Genomic DNA, 17919 nt, shown 5'->3' on the forward strand with positions numbered 1-17919 from the left:
CTCCTCTACTTGAGCATCTGTTATCTCATACATCAATATGCTTGGTTTTTTGGTCGGGATTTCATTGCATTCATATCTTTCCATTTTTTATTTCATATATTAATTGTGTGGTTGCCTCAAAAGATAGAGGTCAGACTATCATTATGAAGTCTGATGAAAGCACACAAAGGTTTTTACCAAACAGTGTGAATTGGTCTGAAATAGACTAACCCCATGAGTGGCAACTTGATATCTCTTCTCTCAAGAAAAAAGAATTATTACCTCCCAGGGTGATTAAGGTTCAGAATATCAAAGGTAAAACACTTCATCTTCCCCAAAGGATGGTACCACAAGAAGAGAAAGTATCTCAGAAGGTTTCTGTGCCAGAAAGTATCTCAGAAGGTTTCTGTGCCAGCACAACCACAACTCAAAATATCTCCCTCACAGCGAGCTAATGTTTTGAAATTTCATACTCAACCCTGTGACCACTCTACTGTGATACATGGCATCTGTCAACACTCCAAGAAATTGATTGAGCAAGCTTCATCCTCTTCTATTATTAATGTTATTCAAGAGGTTGAATATGAAAACAACAAGTATAAGGCTGCTCCATATCTTCGACCCCAAGATTCTGCTTCTTGGAGTGCAGAATTACAAGCATCAAATTGGACACACTTGGCTTTGATAGGTCTCAATGAAAAGATGGATAATGTGCAACAAGTCTGTAATAATGTGCTTGTTCTCTGTCAACAACTAGTGAAATCTCAAATTCAACCATCTTCAGGGTCTGCATCTTCATCTACTATACCCTCTTTTCTCCTTTCTGTCTCTCCTGCTTCTACTGTAACAGATTGGAATACTTTTTCTACCAGAAGACTACAGAAAGACTGGAGTTCTTATTTCTCCTCCCCTTCTCCTGGTTCACTTAATATGCATCATGTGTCCTCTGAAGCACATCATACCTATGACAAAGGCAAACAACCTTGCACAGAAGGTACATCTGAATCTTATGATCTCTCCAATCCTAATGATTCTGATGATCCAAATGGTATTTTCAAAGGGTTACAGCAAATCTATTGTCCTTCCTTGGTGTCAGTTATGAAAGGAGAATCTTCTCATCAAGAGCCAAGCTTATTTCAACCTTCTCTTCAACCTAGTGAATCTGCTAAAGAATTATCCAAATATCTAGAAATGATATTTCCAGATTGGTCTGAAAGAGATTATCAGATTGCATTTGATAAGGTTGATGAATATGTGTTTGAAAGAATCAAAAGACAAAGTGAAGCCAACAAGGTTCTTGACCAAATGCCATTGTGTGTTGATCCAAAAGATAGAAATAAAGAAGCTCACATGAGAAATGTGGAAAACCATGTGAATTCTAGAGCTATGGGAGAAGGTCTTGAGCAAACACCCCCTTATGATCCTCCTAACAGGTTGCCTGCTTGGTATTTCCGCGATCAAGCAGCTTTTCAGCATTATGCTACCTACACCTTATCCTCCTCTGATGAGGATGGAGATAGTGTAGTGCATGAGGATTTTGTACCCGTAAATCCTCATAGAGACATCCTACCACTAGATATTTTGTTGCAGGCAACATTGAATGCCCACAATACTGCTATAAGTCCTTTACCTCTTAATGCTATATCTAAATAGCAATCTAGTAGCATTAATGCCACTTCTACTTCAAATTCTAAGACTTCTTACACCAATTTCTATAAGAAAATTGGTGTTCCAGAAAAGGTTGGCTCTTTTCCAATTTGGTCTATTGATGGCAAAACGCCAAAAGAGATCAAATTATTGATTTACATGATGTATGCTTACGTCGGCCAGAAAATGCTAGATAAACCACAGACTAATCGCATTGATATTCTCAATGCAATGACTCATGGATTTGTAGGTGGTTTAAAGCAATGGTGGATTTCTATTCACCCACAAGTTGAATTGGCTCTAGTATAGCATGCTGACCCAGCTCAGCTATTCTTTAAGCTCTTACTTGGAGAACTAGTAGGCAACAAGCTAGATGTTCTTGAGGCAAGAGAAGCATTTTTCAGGTCCAAACTCTGTGATCCAAGACAATACAAGGAATATTTGATATATATGAGGGATTTGTTATATGAAGGGCTTGGAGCGCATGACAACAACATGAAGGAACATTTGGTATGTTCATTTCCTGAGCCCATTTCTTGTTACTGTAAACAAAAAATGAAACAGGAAAACAAAGATTTCTCCGATAGTGTTGGACAAATGATACAAATTATTGAGCAAACCATAAAAGAGGTTTGTCAACACCAGAAAATGGCTGCTCTCAACTAGAAGTTTCCTCAATCAGTCTGTAAGTTTGTTGTTAAGTATGATGTGGATTTTGGCTGTAAACAACGCTTGTGTCAACCATATGCTAATGGTGGTTACTCCCGAAATTGCTATCCTCGCTCTTTCCGCTATTATAGGGGAAGAGGACACAACTATTTCAATAGACAGGATTCCCACGAATATCATTCCAAAAAACACAGAAGACATGTTTCCCATAAGAATGGTGGGAATGGTGGATCCTCTAGACACTCAAGAAGATATTCTTCTCATAAAAAAACTTCCAATACAGAGAAGAAGAAAGATCTCAAATGTTTTCTTTGTGGCAGTTCTTCCCATCTTGCAAATAACTGTCCAACAAAAAAGAAAGAAACAAACAACAATGCTGCAAAGGTCAATCTGCACTATCTTAGTGAAGCTTCTTCCAGTGATGTTTCTACTGCATCTGACTATAACTATGATTATGATTCTGGTTATGATTCTGCTACCCTCAGTGAGTCAGACAGTGAAGCTAGTTCCAGGTATACAGTAGCGTTCTGAGTCTGATTCTGATACTACAGGATCTGATGGTTCCCAGACAGATGAAACCCTCTATATTAAATCAAGTCTAGCGCTCTCGCCTACTTTTTCAGACTCTTCTATACATTCTGACACTTTTGTTCCTATGAATGCTCATGCAGTACATTTTTCAGGACGCAAAGATAAACTCTTTCTTGGTGCTTCTACTTCTACTGGTTCTGGTTCCCCAAAGACATAAAGGAAAACAAAAACACTAAGAATCTGAAGACAGTGATACTACAGAAACTGAAGCAGGTTCTTCAGATAAAAAAGCAAAAGAAAAGCTTCGTGAAGAGTTTTTCAATAATCCATATGACCTTCCAAAACCAGGTACTCTGAGTTCTGAAACTAAATCAAAGGCCAATATGTTTGTACCACACAATTTAGAAAAGCTACATCAGCCAAGAACTACAACTCAATTATTACAATCTTTACATCATACTACTCACTCAACCCAACAGGAAGGTATGGAAATGTTGCAAGCATTTACACAAATGCAGCAAGAATTGCATTCTCTCTGCAAAGTCTTCAAAAGAATGCTCAAAGGACAGAAACACATTGCTCAACAAACTACAAAAGTTCTGATGGAGTTACAAACCCAAGCCACAGACTTTTTTGCCAAACCTGTCAACCAGATAAGGCTTTTGACCTCAAAACAGGTACATAAAGTTAATGCTTCAACTACAGGAGGTCCAATTCCAATGACGGCTCCTGCCGACACACGCGCTGCTGCTCCATCCCTGCCATCATACCAGCTCCCCCTGCCTTCTGCTGTGCCTACTCCCCCGCCTTCTGCTCTGCCCTTCCCCCCCCCCCTCCCCTGCCAACTCTCCCCCGCCTGAACTCGCCCTGTCCTTCTGTCTGAGAGCCTGCTCCCCGACCTCCTTTGCCATGTTCCTCCGCCTCTTCCGTACTACGGCCCTGGCCCCGTCCGACAGGCCCAACAACCACGCTGTGGCCGTTGTGAGCCGGCCTACGATGGTGCCCACCCCCCCCCCCCCAACCATTGCCCCTGCCCCCTCGGCAGTGCAATAGTGTGTTTGGTAGGTTCTCGGTAGGGATGCGCACTGGAAACATCTTGTCAAATGCCAGTGCATTCTGCAAGTACCTCCCAGTCAAACACCTTGCACGTCATCCTCAAACAACTCTTAGCCGTCCGTGCCACAGATTTGGAGCTTAAAGAAACAGCGATCTTTGGTCAGGTAGTAGGACACTCCCCATCCAAGTCCCAGCTTTGGGATTGGCTTCATTCCACGTTACGCATCGGCGCAGCGTAGATAGTGGAGGCGGTTCTAATGGGTCAAGGGATTTTCATGGTACAACTCACCTCGGCAGACGTAGCACATGAGGTACTAGCTAGCTCACCTTATGCCTCCACGAAGGGGGTCATCCACATGGTTCCCTAGTACAATGGCTTCACAGTGGAGGCATTCCCGCTCCACAACAGTTTCCTTAGACACCTGGTCACCCTACTCTTCCCCGGACTGGCGATAGAGTATCGCTAGCTTGTGGAAGACTTTGGACGGCTCTTCGGCACTATCCTTTCCGCCTCTTTCGCGGATGCAGTGATAGCCGCAGGAGTCCCAGAGGTACGGGTGGTAGTGAAAGAGACAAAGAATATACCACAGTTTCTAGAGATTGAGGCAGGCAGCACGTTATTGTGATTGGGCAGCCAGGGCAATGCCTGTGTTGCCATGACTTTGGGCATCAGGCAGCAGAGTGGATGCACTTCAGAGCCAAGGCATCCTTTGCTGACAGGCCCACAGGTGGATGCACATGGCTTTATACTGGTCTAGAGACGACAGAGAAGGAGATGGTGGGGGGGGCCGCAATCAGCCTCTCAGACACAATCACGGCAGCAAGGAGCAAGAGGGCGAGCGTCGCCTCCCCCGATAGAGCACCACCCGGTTCCTCCCCCCTCCTCGCCCCACCCGGTAGGACCACATGCCTACACATCCACCCCCCACGGAGGCATCACAAGCCACCTCATGCGAGGGCCCACATCCCCCCCCTCCCCCCACACACACACACCCGCCCTGTGCCTCTGACCACACCACATCCCTCGATCCTTTGCCTCCCTACCATCAACCCTGCCGACCACACCCCCTAATTCCCACCCAGTACAAGTGAATCCCCCCCCAACACACACACACACAACCACCAGCTCATCCGTCCATGCCGCCCGTCACACTTTTCCAAGACAGACGCAACTGCTACCACACGAGTTTTTTCGTAGTGGGTCGTGGTTTTACCTGAGTGTTGCGGAGCGTAGAGAGTTCCCACTACCCTTGGAGGTGGGAATCTTCGTGGTATGCCAGTCAAGGAGCGGCAAGGTCCATCTACTAGCACCACCGAATGGACCAAAGTACGGCTTCTTCCTTCAGACCTCACACAGGAGACTGGACGACGACATAGATAGAGGAGGAGGTGAAGAGCCAGGTGGCAGACCACATCTCCCAATGGATGGGAGAAGGTGGACTGGTACTTTTTTCTCAGCATTGGCCAGGTTGCATGATGAACATTAACTAGTGACTGGGGCCGAGGTCCCACATGTGAGCATTATATTTCGAGCCCCTCCACAGTGGAGAGCTCCAATGGATGTGATCGAGTGGCCCCTAGCAGAGACGGCCTGTTTCTACTAGTGCACAGAGTCTTGCCTCTCAGCTTGGTTGATAGATGCGTTGGTGGTACCACCACTCGCATCCATCACCCCCATGGTCCGCCCGAGGGCTACAATGGGGGAATGGAGTTCACCGTCCAGGCTGGCAGTGAAGCGTATCCGCATGCCTCATAGCTCTCTTCTTTGTCAGCAGCTTCCACAGCGAACAGATGCTTGTTCGGTCAATTAGAGGTTTCCCCATGAGTTTACATCTTGCATCTTGGAATGTGAACAGCCTCCACTATAGTGGAGCACATGGTTCCAAGAAGTTGATTGTTTGGCAGGAGCTACAGCGTGTCCTTGTCGGATGGATCGACATCTTACTTCAACAGGAGCACAAGCTCACTCCTGCCCAGACCCAGTGGGTAGGGAAGGTACTCCCGGGCAGTTCATACACTTACTGGGAGCACGCATCGGTGCCCACGGTAGGAGTGGAGGTGTATGCATCTCTATTGGCACGAGCCTCACCACCTATGTACGGGACCATGGGACGATCGTGGCAGGGAGGGTTCTATGGATCAGATTGGATATTGGGGACTCGTACCTTGGAGTCCTCAATGTCTATGCCCCTACCGAGGTTAGGACACGTAGCAAGTTCTAGGTGGAGATCGTAGCAAGACTCCTAGAGGTGGACTCCTGGATTGTTGGAAGAGACTTCAACAACCTGCAGGCCCTAGAGGACCAGCAGGGCAGAGGCAGAAACTACCAGGGCATGGCTGGGGAGGAGTAGGAGGCATGGGAGGTTTTCCTACTGGCAGTAGGAGCACGCGATGCTTGGAGAGACCTAGCTTTTCACAGGAGGGAGAGATCGCTCGACTTCTCTTGGGATACAGGCGGCTAGGCAGAGTCTTGTTGAAGCGGTTGGACAGGTTCTATGTGGGAGAGTGGGGATGCTCTCGCGGAGGCCAAGTAGGGCAGTTGGCTGGCACCACTTTGTCCGATCACTATCTGGTTCTCCTGACACTTGATTCCCCAGCATCTGCCCTAGACACACGATCATGTCGGAACCCTAACTCGATCTATAGGAGGGAGGAGGTAAAGAGACAGATCGAGTAGATTTGGACTAGGGAGTGGGGCATGAGGGACCGGATCACTTGCCGAGTCGAGCAGTTTCTGCCAGGAGGTAGCCCTACAGGCCAGGCGACAGAGCTAGGAGGAGGAGAGGGCACTCTGGCGGGACCTAGCAGCCACGCAGAGATTACTATAGGAGGCATCAGGGGATCCCATCCTCCATGCATAGGAGATGTGCGCACGAGCAGCCATCGCCGGCCTAGAGGATATGCGCTCGGAGTTCTCATTCCGTACCTCAGCAGCCTTTTGGGCGCAGAAGGGGAATACGATGTGCAGGGAGTTTTTCCAGGTGCATGAGCCCCGCACTTCAGGAGAGCAAATACACAGCCTTGGGGATCAGTATGGGAGAATTCGTTCTAGCCTAGATGAGGTGATGAAGATTGCCACTGACTACTACAAACGCCTTTTTCAACAGGAGACAGCCTCAACTAGAGAACAGTGATGTAGATAGGAGGTCTGGGATCACATCCCGTCCCTTATTACAGAGGAGATGGGAGGCTTCCTCCTAGACCCTTTCACAGAGAAGAAACTAGAGGAGACTTTTCATACACAGGACGAGCAGAAATGCCTGGGAGAGAATGGCCTCTTTAAGGCCTTCTTCACTACCTATTGGGAGGTGGTGAAGGACCCTCCACTGCTGGCTTTCCACGAGATTTTCACTTCAAAACGGATGCTAGGGAGTCTATCGGCAGGTCTTATCAATCTCCTCCCTAAAGGGGGAGACCGGTTGGAGCTGTCTCAGTGGAAACCGATCACCTTGTTGTCAATGGCCTATAAGGCATTGGTAAAAATGATTGGTAGGCGACTCCACCTTGTGCTTCCAAACATCATTCATGACACATAGACAGGCTTTGTCCAGGATAGGAGCATCCTAGACAATGTCTTCACCTTCTTTGAGGTGACAGAGTGGGCCCAGCACAGTGGTCAAGGATTGGCTGTACTACTCCTGGATTTCGAGAAAGCCTATGACAGGGTGCACTGGGACTTCTTAGAGGGCACCATAGTGAGGTTGGGCTTCCCCCAAACATGGATCCGTAGGGTCTCCTCACTTTACAGATCAGCTACTAGCAGGGTTCTCATAGGTGGCAAGTGAGGGGAGGAGTTTCGGTTGAAGAGATCGTTCTGGCAGGGCTGCCCCTGGCCCTGTACTTGTTCTTCCTCTTTGCAGAGGCAATGTCTCACTTCCTCAGGTCACATGTGAGCGGGTTACACAGCCTCCGACTTCCGGTGAGAGAGGAGATAGAGCTGTTAGACTTAGAGTATGCAGATGATACAACACTTTACATAGAGGACGATGAGTTGATGCTGGAGAGAGTGAGATTGGCTCTCAAGGTGTTCTGTACTATAGTGGGAGTGAAAATCGACTGGCGAAAGTCGGTTGGTTTCCTTACAGGCCCGGACTCTAGCATGGAGTGGGGCGTCCACTTGGAATTTAGATGGGTGTGCAGAGGGTAGACCGTCCATTACTTAGGGTTCCAGGTGGGGCTCAACATCACTCTGGCCCAGCCGTTTCTTCCAGTCCTTGACTCTATTCGGAGGAAGCTGACCTACTAGAGTACTGTGAGGTGGGAGGATCGAGGTGCAGCTGAGAGTGTAGTAGACAGTGTGAGAGTGAGAGAGACAGAGTGAAGCACGACACCCAAGAGAATAGACTGAAAGAGTGTAACATGAAAGTACAAAGTACAACCCTTAAACCTTAGGGTTGTAGGGGGTGTTCACACCCGACACACGGTAAGTGCCCATAAGTGTGTAACATAAGCACATAAGCACATACGAAAATAAGACTATAAGTCTGGGGGGAAAAACCTCTCCTACCGAGAGTAAAAAGTGCCCCAGTGTCCTACTGATCACCGACACTCCCATATGAGCGTAGGCGTAAGTGAGGCGTGAGTCAAATACCCAACAAGTACCGCTCGCCTCTCCCTAGTAGGCCGAGTCTTGGTGGTTAACCAGGTCCTCCTAGCGACGGCTTGGTACATCGCCTTGTGTTGATGCTTCTCCTCGTTTTGTGTAGTTCAACTTCGCCGCCTAGTGCGGAACTTCCTCTGGGCCGAGTTAGATGGCTCCAGGGATTCCCAGGCCAAGGTGGCATAGGTGACTATCATCTGGCATCGGTTGGAGGGAGGGCTTGGGATCATAGACCCAAAGTATCAAAGTATGGCTCTCTTGGGCAAGCTAGTAGTCCGCCATCTCACACCAGGAGGGTAGACCTGGAAGGTCCTATTGTAGGAGGGTCTCCAGGAGCGTAGACCAAGGCTTGGTGGTGATTGGACGCTATCCTTGAGATGGATCTTCACGACGGCCCAGATCACCCCCCCCAGATCCCCCTTCCTATGCAGCTTGCTTCGTGTGTGGCAGGGCCTCCATAAGGCCTTAATTCAAAGCCCCCCAGGCTGCCAGGAGGAGATAGACCGCCAGCCGGTGATCTGGAACCCCCAGTTCAGAGATTGGGATGAGGTACAGATTGGCAAGCACCCCCACATCCATGGGCTGGTTGGGAAGCCGGCCTGGCTCGTACCATCAAGACATAGCGGAAGGTAAACAGGCTGGTGGACGAGGAGGTGCTGCAGCAGGCATTAGGTTGCCAGAGAGGAGTTGAGTTGAGGAGAAGGGAGATTGATGTAGCAATACCCCATGAGTGGCTTGCCCCCGCTAGGTTTTCACCAACAAGTATCCCCCTACAGGTGGCAAGTAGAGTGGGGAGCACCCCACATGGGACTTTCTTCACCGTGTAGGAAGGGGGACATCTGGCCCTTGATAGAGGGCAGCAGGATGAGGGGATAGTTGTCCTTTCATGGAGGAGGATTCGGGTGGTTGGCCTTCGGAAAGACATGGCGGCTAGACACTTATGTCTTTTGGGAGGAGCTCAAGGAGTGGCGCCTCTAGATTTGGGAGGGCAGGCCACTTGATGAGCTAGAGTGGGATCCAAGAGAGTGGCTATGGCCGGCCACTGCAGTCGCCAAGAAGCCACCAAGGTTCTTGGAGTACACAGCCAGGATTGGTAGACATGTACTGATGCAAGAGGACATGGATTGGGTGCCATCGCGTAGCAGGTACTGGGCAGAGCACAACATCATGGATGCTTTACAACAGACCTTTTGGCGCCGCCTATGGAACGGCTGGTGGCCAAGAAGGGTATCGTATTTCTTATGGTTGGTGGCACATGGAGGCCTAGCGGTGGGGAGTTGGTTAGCCCAAATGCAGAAGGATGGAGGTTGTAAACACTACACACAATAGCCTCTGGAAACTCCAAAGCACTGCCTTTGGTTGTCTGAGGCGGCGCAGCTCGTGTGGAGAGGAGCATGCCGCATCCTCCGCCGTATAGCACCCGGCCTTGGATGGATGTCATGGGGAGCTTTTTGGTGGCAGGCAGTCAGCTAGGGCCGTCACCTTCTGTATGAGGCTGGGATGCAGGACATGATATTCATTATTGAGGCTGGTTCGTGCACAATTGTTGGTTTGGAGGCTCTACCCATCCGCCAGGTACTGGAGCCCATAGCAGATTGCTCCGAGGTATGGGAGATCATAGGGAGTCTTATTGGATGGCACATTTGGAAGGCACGGTGTCAAGAGGTTTTTGGTGGGGAGAGACTTTCAGTATAGGCGGCTTTAGCAGAGCTTTGAACCTCCATCATCCACTCCCTCCGCGGCCGATGGAACTAGGTGTAGGGCGAGTCTCGAGCTCGTCAAGAGCTCCGTTCTCATTTCATGCGCACTTGGGGCGGCCAGGACCTGTTTTTCTTGATGCAGGCAGGCAGCTCCAGATGGCGATACACCCCCCCTCCATGGCTTCTTGCCCCCATCCCCCCTAGACCGCCCTAAGAGGCTCGTATACTTGATATATCTGTGACTGCATCAGCTCCAACTAGTCTATTGAGCATGAGTACTTCTTTGTATTGAGGTTTTTTCTGAAGTAATATAATTAGCCACACTTTATTTGCAAATAAAAAAATAAAAAAATCCCAATGATTTGTATACAATTGAAAAATATGCCCCAACTTTCAGTCTATGTAGATGCCTTACTCCACACATGGTATCAAAGTTGGGTGCTCTTATGAGAGTCACCTGAGCTATATTGTGAGCACAGGTTTTGCAAGAGCCCATACTGACTAACTTGTGATGTCAACCTTCCTCGTAAAAGCACTCACCCTCAAAAGCCCGAACCCTATCATCCAATTTTTCCATCCTTTAGAGGCTCTAAGGAAATGGTAATGGTAATTTCATTAGTTCATCCCTCCATCACTATCAACAACTATGGATCCTCTCCATATTCTTCTTTGGAAGGTGCATCTCAATCAAGGCAACCAATTTTTGAGGATGGCTACCTCTCAACTAGAGGAGAATATACCATTGAGGGAATGGTTGGCGATCAGACATGTCTTCGTTTCAGCCCTTTCCCATAATGCTTAGTCTATTCATTGAGTAGGTTCTTAGGCTAGTCATGCTACAACATTTAGGCTATGCTTTTAGAGATGCCCATAAGGATAGGCTTAGTAGAATCTTTAGCTAGATATCCTACAGGTTTGGATGTACTTTTCTGTTGCACTTTCTCTAGTTTACCTTGCATCTATATCGTTGCTCCAAAAGCATCTCAATATAAAGCACGAGTATGGTCATGAAATGTTGGGCTTGTATTTTAGTTAAGGACTAACAATATAGGGAATTGGAGGGTTGTCTCCGTACGTAGTATGGACTGATTCGTATAGTGCAATCCGTACGGTACCATACCATACGATTTAGTACAAAAAATTGGCACTTTTTGGCCACTCTTCCCCAAGGCTATAACTTTCTTTCTTTCTTTCTCCTTTCTTTTTTTTTCTTTCTTTCTTTCTTCTTTCTCTCTTCCCCAAGCCTCTCTCTCTCTCTCTCTCTCTCTCTCTCTCTCTCTCTCTCTCTCTCAACCTTCTGTCTCTCAAGCCTACTCTTATTTGTATGATCCTTCATGTATGATATATACAATCCCATCTATGTACTGAACCGTATATATTGGTATGATTTAGTATGCAAGAATTGGCCCTTTTTTGCCACTCTCCCCCAAGCCTACATCTCTCTCTCTCTCTCTCTCTCTCTCTCTCTCTCTCTCTCTAGCCTCTCTCTTTCTCAATCTTCTCTCTCAAACCTATTCCTATTTGTATGATCCTTCGTGTATGATGTATGCACTCTCATCTATGTACTTGTAACTTGTAGGTAACAGTAGTGCACATTGAGCATGTGGCATGAGGTTTTGGCATGTTACCGTTAAATATTCAGCTTATATACTCTCATAGCATTGCTATTTAGACTTTAAACATCTATTCTATTATCTTTAGTCCAAAATAATCAAGTTTTTTTTTTTTTGGGTATTAATATCGTACCGTACCTTATAAAATCTTAAGGTGCCATTTAGTACCGTACCTTTCGTACCTAACAACTATGGGGAATTGCTAGTTCCGTTAGGGTGGGATACACAATTTTTGGCCCTTTCTTGGTAGCTTCATATTCTCTCTTAGTTAGGCCCACTTCTTTCTCTAACCACCATAGAGGCACTATTGTTGCCTTTTTATGAACGTAAGAAGATTGTATATATGGGCCATCAATACCAAACAAAAAAGAAATATTCATATCCTTTGTGATCATGGTAGGACTTGTTACATCCTTGGATATCCGGATGGGCGCTAGTAGCGTTGGTCATAGTGGTCACAAAGTGACTTAATGCAAATGCACAAGGGCATTTCAAGGTTAGGGCAATCAAGTCCTATTTTTAAGACTCAAGGCCCTATTGTGCATGCTATTGTGTGATCGCCATTGTTGGACTCTTGGCCTATCTGCCAACATGTTTGTACATCAGGATGTTGTGGGCTGGTGGTATGTTATTGTGAGAGTGCGCAACGGAAGTAGGAACACGAATATATATATATATATATAGAGAGAGAGAGAGAGAGGAAGCGGACATGCGCCGTCGAAGACTGAAGACCCGCCTGTCTTCACCTCTCATTCGTGTCCGCACCATCGTCGCTTGACGTTCCGCCTCTGCTCGTCTGTCGTTCGCGTCCTGTCCACACCGTCCACGCCTGCCGTTCGCGTCCTGTCCCTGCGCCGCCAGCGGAAACCCTAGAGCACCTTAGTCGTCGTTTCCTACTTGCGAGTCCTCGTCTTCTGCCCCCGAATGTCCGTCTGCACGCGCCCGCCTACCTGTGGAGACTTAGATTTCGCCGACGCCACCCGTGCTTGCCAGGTCCGTCGCCTGCCCCTGACGCCCTGTCCACGGCCGCTGAGTCCCCCGCCCTGCGTTCGGACGGCCCATCGCCTGCGCCCCTCACCCGCCTGAGCGGTGACCTCTGCACCTGCTTCTCGCCCCTTCGCCTTGTCAGTTAGGGTTTCGCTACTGACGGATCCCTGCCCTGCGCCCCAGCCTGTCCCGCTCTGCCGTTGAGACCGCCAGGCCTTTGTTTCGCCCTTCTGCCCCTGCACGGTGACAGGTAAAGTTCCGCTTTCATTAGCTGTCCTTGCAGAGTACACCCCTGGACAGCGCCTCTGTACAGAAAAGAGGGAGAGAGAGAGAGCGGGAGAGAGAGAGGGTCAGTCCTCCTTCGAGATCAGATCGTGATACACGATGGCTGGTTTGGATCTGGATTTCATAGACCAAACGGTGGCAGCACTTGGCCCGGATTCTGATGCTGAGGAACCTGAGGATATGGTTCCGTGCAACGAAGAGATGCCCCCTGGTCCCGACATCCAGCCTGCGGGTAAACGTACCAAGCATACTTCGGAAGAGCTAGGTGTTCATCAGGATCGTTCCTATGCTCAGGTTGCTTCGGATTCTGTGGACTCTCAGGATGTTGACTGGGAGCATTTGCTGGAATTTGCCAACACTTTGCTTGGCGATTATGTTCAACATAATCAGGAAGTCTTTTCTGACTCTGCACCTGACGATGTTCTGGAAGCCACCCTGGACCCAAAAACTGTCCTACGCTCCTTTTCGGTGTTTTATGATCGCGCTGTGATACTCTTCTTCACTGGTCGAATCCCGCTGCTTTCCCGTATTCGCCAGTGGCTGCACAGTCTACTACAAGGGGAATGTGTTGAAGAGATTTTTGTTGGGTCCCGAGGTTTTTTTGAGGTCCTGTTGAAATCCGAGACGCACCGTGCTGCTCTCCTGTCTAAACTGCCTTTGTTTTTTGATCGCCGGTTGGTTCATGTGGTTCCATGGCGCCCAATGGCAGATTTTCAGCGTCTGCTGCAACGTGAATGCCCTGTGTGGGTAGAAGTGGAAAATTGTCCGGCTGTTTATTGGCCACTATTGAAGGATGCTATGGCCGCTGTGGGCACTGTTCTGGTCCCTCCCAGTCTCAGGGCTGTGAATCGCAACCGCTTGTGTATGTTATGGGACACTGCAAGAAAAAGGCCTGCTTGGTTACGCCTCAATTGCTCTGGCATGCATCCGTTACACTTTCGTTTGAAATGGGGCAATTTTGCAGGACATTGCTTTTCCTGTGGACAGTTGGGGCATTTTATGGCCGAATGCCCGGAACAGCAACACACTTCAGATGTTGGCCATGTTGCGCCGCCCATGGAAGATATGGTGTGTGATGCTCCATCGCTGGATACTATCCACCAGCCCCAAGTTTTGACCAAAGGTAAACAACAGGTTTCGAGTCTGGATTCCCGTGCCACTGATTGGGTTGAAGTACGTGCAAAAAAAGGCAACAGGGTTGTTGCTGGCATGGAGAATACTGTGCCTACTACCTCACAAGATTCCATGCGTACATATATGCGCAGGAAGGAAATGTTGTCTTCTGAGCGCTCTGCTCCTGCTATGGTTTCCTCTGCCCCCCGTCCTCAGCCCGCCAGGAAAATATATTCGGATCGTCCAAAGGGTCCCCCTGCTAAGCTGGCTTTTGATACCAGAGGCAACGTCATTACCCCGTGGGACCGTCGTTATCCCCGTTCCAACCCCAAGCCAGCAGATATGCCGTCTACTTCCAAATCTGGTCCTCAGAACTCTTTTGCGGTGTTGGCGGATTTCTTGGACGAGGGAGTCCTGGACATTCTCGCCGACAAAGTCAAATCGAGGCAAGCTGTGCCTCGTACCTGATTTTGTTTTGAATACACATGAAAATAGCCACGTGGAATGTGCAAGGAATTTGTTCTCGACACAAGCAACATGCCATGTGGACTGTATTGTTTGAGAATCAGTGGGATGTCCTGTGCGCTGTTGAGCACAAGAGTCACGGTGAAGCCGGAAAAGTTGTGGATTGCCATGGCTTTCGTTTGTTTTATACTGGGACACAGGCCATGCATTATTCGGGTGTGCTCATGATTGTACATGACAAATATCAGCCTGTTCTTATTAAAAATGATGTTCATGGCCGCTTTTTGGTGATTGAAATTTTATTCGAAGGGGAAATCTTATGGTTACTTGGCCTCTATGCTCCGAATGATTCGTTATCTCGTCGGGAGCTTTGGCAGACTTTGCAGACCTCCTTGTCACTTGGCAGACGGGGCTTCTTCATGGGGGATTTCAATATGTGTGTTGATTCTTCCCAGTCTACATCGGAGCATTCGGTAATGGATGCGCCGGAAAGTCGTATGTGGCATGAGTTGGCTCTTGCTGTTCTTAAGCAAGATCTTTGGTCCTGGCTACACCCGTCTTCTACAGGGTTTACTTTCCATTCTGCCCAGTATGCAACAACATGGTCGCGATTGGACCGTATATATATCATGCAGAATGATGATTTTCTTCCCGAGATGCTCGAAATAAAAGTGTTGCAGCAATATGCCTTGTCAGACCATTTCCCTCTGCAGCTCGAGCTGCTAGCACAACCCATTGCACCTTTCAAGCAATTTCTGGAGAGACTCCCTTTGCGTTTCAACTCGTCTTACTTGAAGCATGTAATCTTTCAGGGCTATATGCAGCAATTGATTGACAAATTCTTCTTGGACTTCTCCTCTCAGAGCACTGCGTCATTTGAAAGATTGCTCTCTAATGTGCAGCGGGTTGCTCGGCAGTATGGGATCTATCATGCCTCTCTTTGTCGGCGGCGTCGCCAGGCAGCAGAGGACCTGCTGGTTTTGGTTCGTTCTCTGCTGGTGGACACTCCGGATGATGCATTTCTGCTCGCACTGGCCATGCGGGTGGCTGATCTTATTAAAGAATTCCAGTTGAAACTATTAGGCTGGCCTAAATTTAATGTGCGAAGAGGTGGGGTATGTCATCTTTATAAGGAGGCGGCGGACGTGTAAGAGAATGCCTCATCAGCCACTATCTGGCTTTATACCCCTTCAGACCCATCGTTGCTACCAGATTTGTCAATCCCAGCTACAGCAGCAAACGTTGGGCATATTGCTAATGGTCAGATTTCTAGGTTGTGGGCATGGTTAGATGGATATTGGGGGTCTTTTCTGGGCCGCTTTAGAGCAATACCAGTTCCAGAAATGCTAAGAGGATTATAGGCCCCTCTTTACTTTTGTGAGGAATGGACTTTAAGACCATTGGGGATAAGATGAGACCTTGGATTTATTTAAGGCTTAGTTTCACTATAATCGCTCATATTTTCATGCAGCATGCTACGCGCGCAGTACTTATTTCTGACCTGACAGTTTGTCTAAGTAGCAGTAGGCAGCTATCAAAGTGCATTACTATATTGAAACGGAGGCACTAGTATTTATTGTGTCTTTATATGCATGCAGAATGTCTATTCGCAGAACTATTACATGTAAAGAAGCTTCTGTGGTTCTGCAGATACCAGAAGATGAACCTCCGTTACATGCTCGTGGATAGGACTATTGCTGTATGAGTAGTTGCTTAATGGTAAGTTCTTGTCAGTTCTTTCATTGTTGCGGTATTAAAATCGGCTTTTGTGTTACTAGAAGTAGCGATGGATAATTTAATAGGGTCTTTCCATTCTGTTGGTTGTCGAGTTTGTTCACGTATGGATGCTGGACCACGTTACTTGTGGACTATTTAATAATGTGAGTAGTTTGAAGCTTGCATATTCTGGCAGTTGGCAGTTGTGTGCATTCCATTTCCTTCTGAACTCGCCTCACACTCAACTTCTTCTTGGCGGTCGGGCGAGGACCATCGCAAGATTAGCTTATGTACTTGTGGCCGAAGGGGAATATACAGCGAATATGCTCTCTCACCTGACGGTCCCGTGTAGAGATGATGGAAGGGGAGGCGTGCCGGGCCGGCGTGAACGAGGCCCCAGACGATTGCTGTAGAAATCGAGCCCTCGGAATGAATTAAAATGCCCACCGTCTAGAACGAAAGCAGTCGTGTAGGAACAACTCCTGCAATTTCATGGTATCCTCAGCTTTCGCAATCAATACGCGAAATAAGCTAATAAGGGATGTTCGTGGCGCCTAAAGCCAAAAACTCAAAATCATTCATGGAGATTGCTCTACCATGGATTAGGATTGTTGCAATGGCTTGATTATTAAATTTTTCTTGCATAGAAATTGACTATATTGTCTGGCTTGAATTGACAAAACCTCCAAGGCGCTATATCAAATTAGCAAGTCATTGTAGCTTGTAGATTTGAAGTAGTCTTGCTTTCTCAACATGAAAATAGTACTTGCTCAAGTTTGCACACCAATACATGAACTTGTTGCCTTTGTATAAGGATGGCATCTAGTTGGACGAGAATAACCCCTTCATTTACATAGTTGGACAAAATTATGCTAATCCCTCACCATTACATCTTGTACGGCATCCAAGTTCAATGCATGAAACATAAAATGTAGGATAATACTGTGAGATTATCTCTTCAACCTTCTTACCATTCTTTCATTGTGTTTGTGGGCATGTCACATGAAACGAGAGTAACATGCTATCATCATAGCTACTCCATCAACTCTAAAGTAGTCTAACTTGCAAAAGCTTATTTTTTAAGCTTTTACACTCTAGCAATCATTAGTTCCATTGAATTGTTTTTTACTTGTTTCAAAGAAAAAAGAACATTTAAGGTTGATGGTTGTTTGAAATAAGACTAGCTAAAGCCCACTAAGCATGACTAGTTACTAATTTTCACTAATTGTCGAAATTATGTATATTCTCTTATTGAACTACTGGATATATGTAACTACTAACACCTCTTTTTACTAAAATACCGACATTTTAAAGCAAACGGTGCACGAATTTAGGAATTGTAGGTCTATGCTTGGCATGTACACGCATGTGAACACGTACGCATGCGCGCGCACACACACACTCTCTCTCTCTCTCTCTCTCTCTCTCTCTCTCTCTCTCTCTCTCTCTCTCTCTCTCCATCCATGTTGAAGGAAATTTGACCTATTAATAAGGTCAATGTGATGCTTTTAAAAGTTCAAATTCGAAAGCTTGTATTGGATAGAGGAGACCATATACG

General features: G+C 47.3%; 1 protein-coding gene across 3 annotated transcripts in view; it reads left to right on the forward strand.

Annotated features, from left to right (window-relative positions):
• Positions 1 to 17301, forward strand: part of LOC148025150 (Zinc finger C-x8-C-x5-C-x3-H type family protein) — a 105196-nt gene extending 87895 nt beyond the window's left edge. For 2 of the 3 annotated variants that reach the window (XM_087694893.1, XM_087694894.1), the window contains 2 exons: positions 16296 to 16364; positions 16558 to 17301. In XM_087694893.1, the coding sequence (XP_087551019.1) occupies positions 16296 to 16334 (39 nt within the window). In that variant the 3' untranslated portion in view covers positions 16335 to 16364; positions 16558 to 17301. Of the gene's footprint in view, positions 1 to 2966; positions 3175 to 16295; positions 16365 to 16557 lie in introns of all 3 variants that reach the window. The other variant, XR_015693413.1, reaches the window with a different exon arrangement.
• The last annotated feature ends 618 nt before the right edge of the window (positions 17302 to 17919 follow it).

This window comes from Lygodium microphyllum, chromosome 15 (assembly GCF_053477565.2).
Source record: "Lygodium microphyllum isolate KBCC chromosome 15, Lygodium_microphyllum_v1.1.10, whole genome shotgun sequence".
Taxonomy (NCBI): Eukaryota; Viridiplantae; Streptophyta; class Polypodiopsida; order Schizaeales; family Lygodiaceae; genus Lygodium; species Lygodium microphyllum.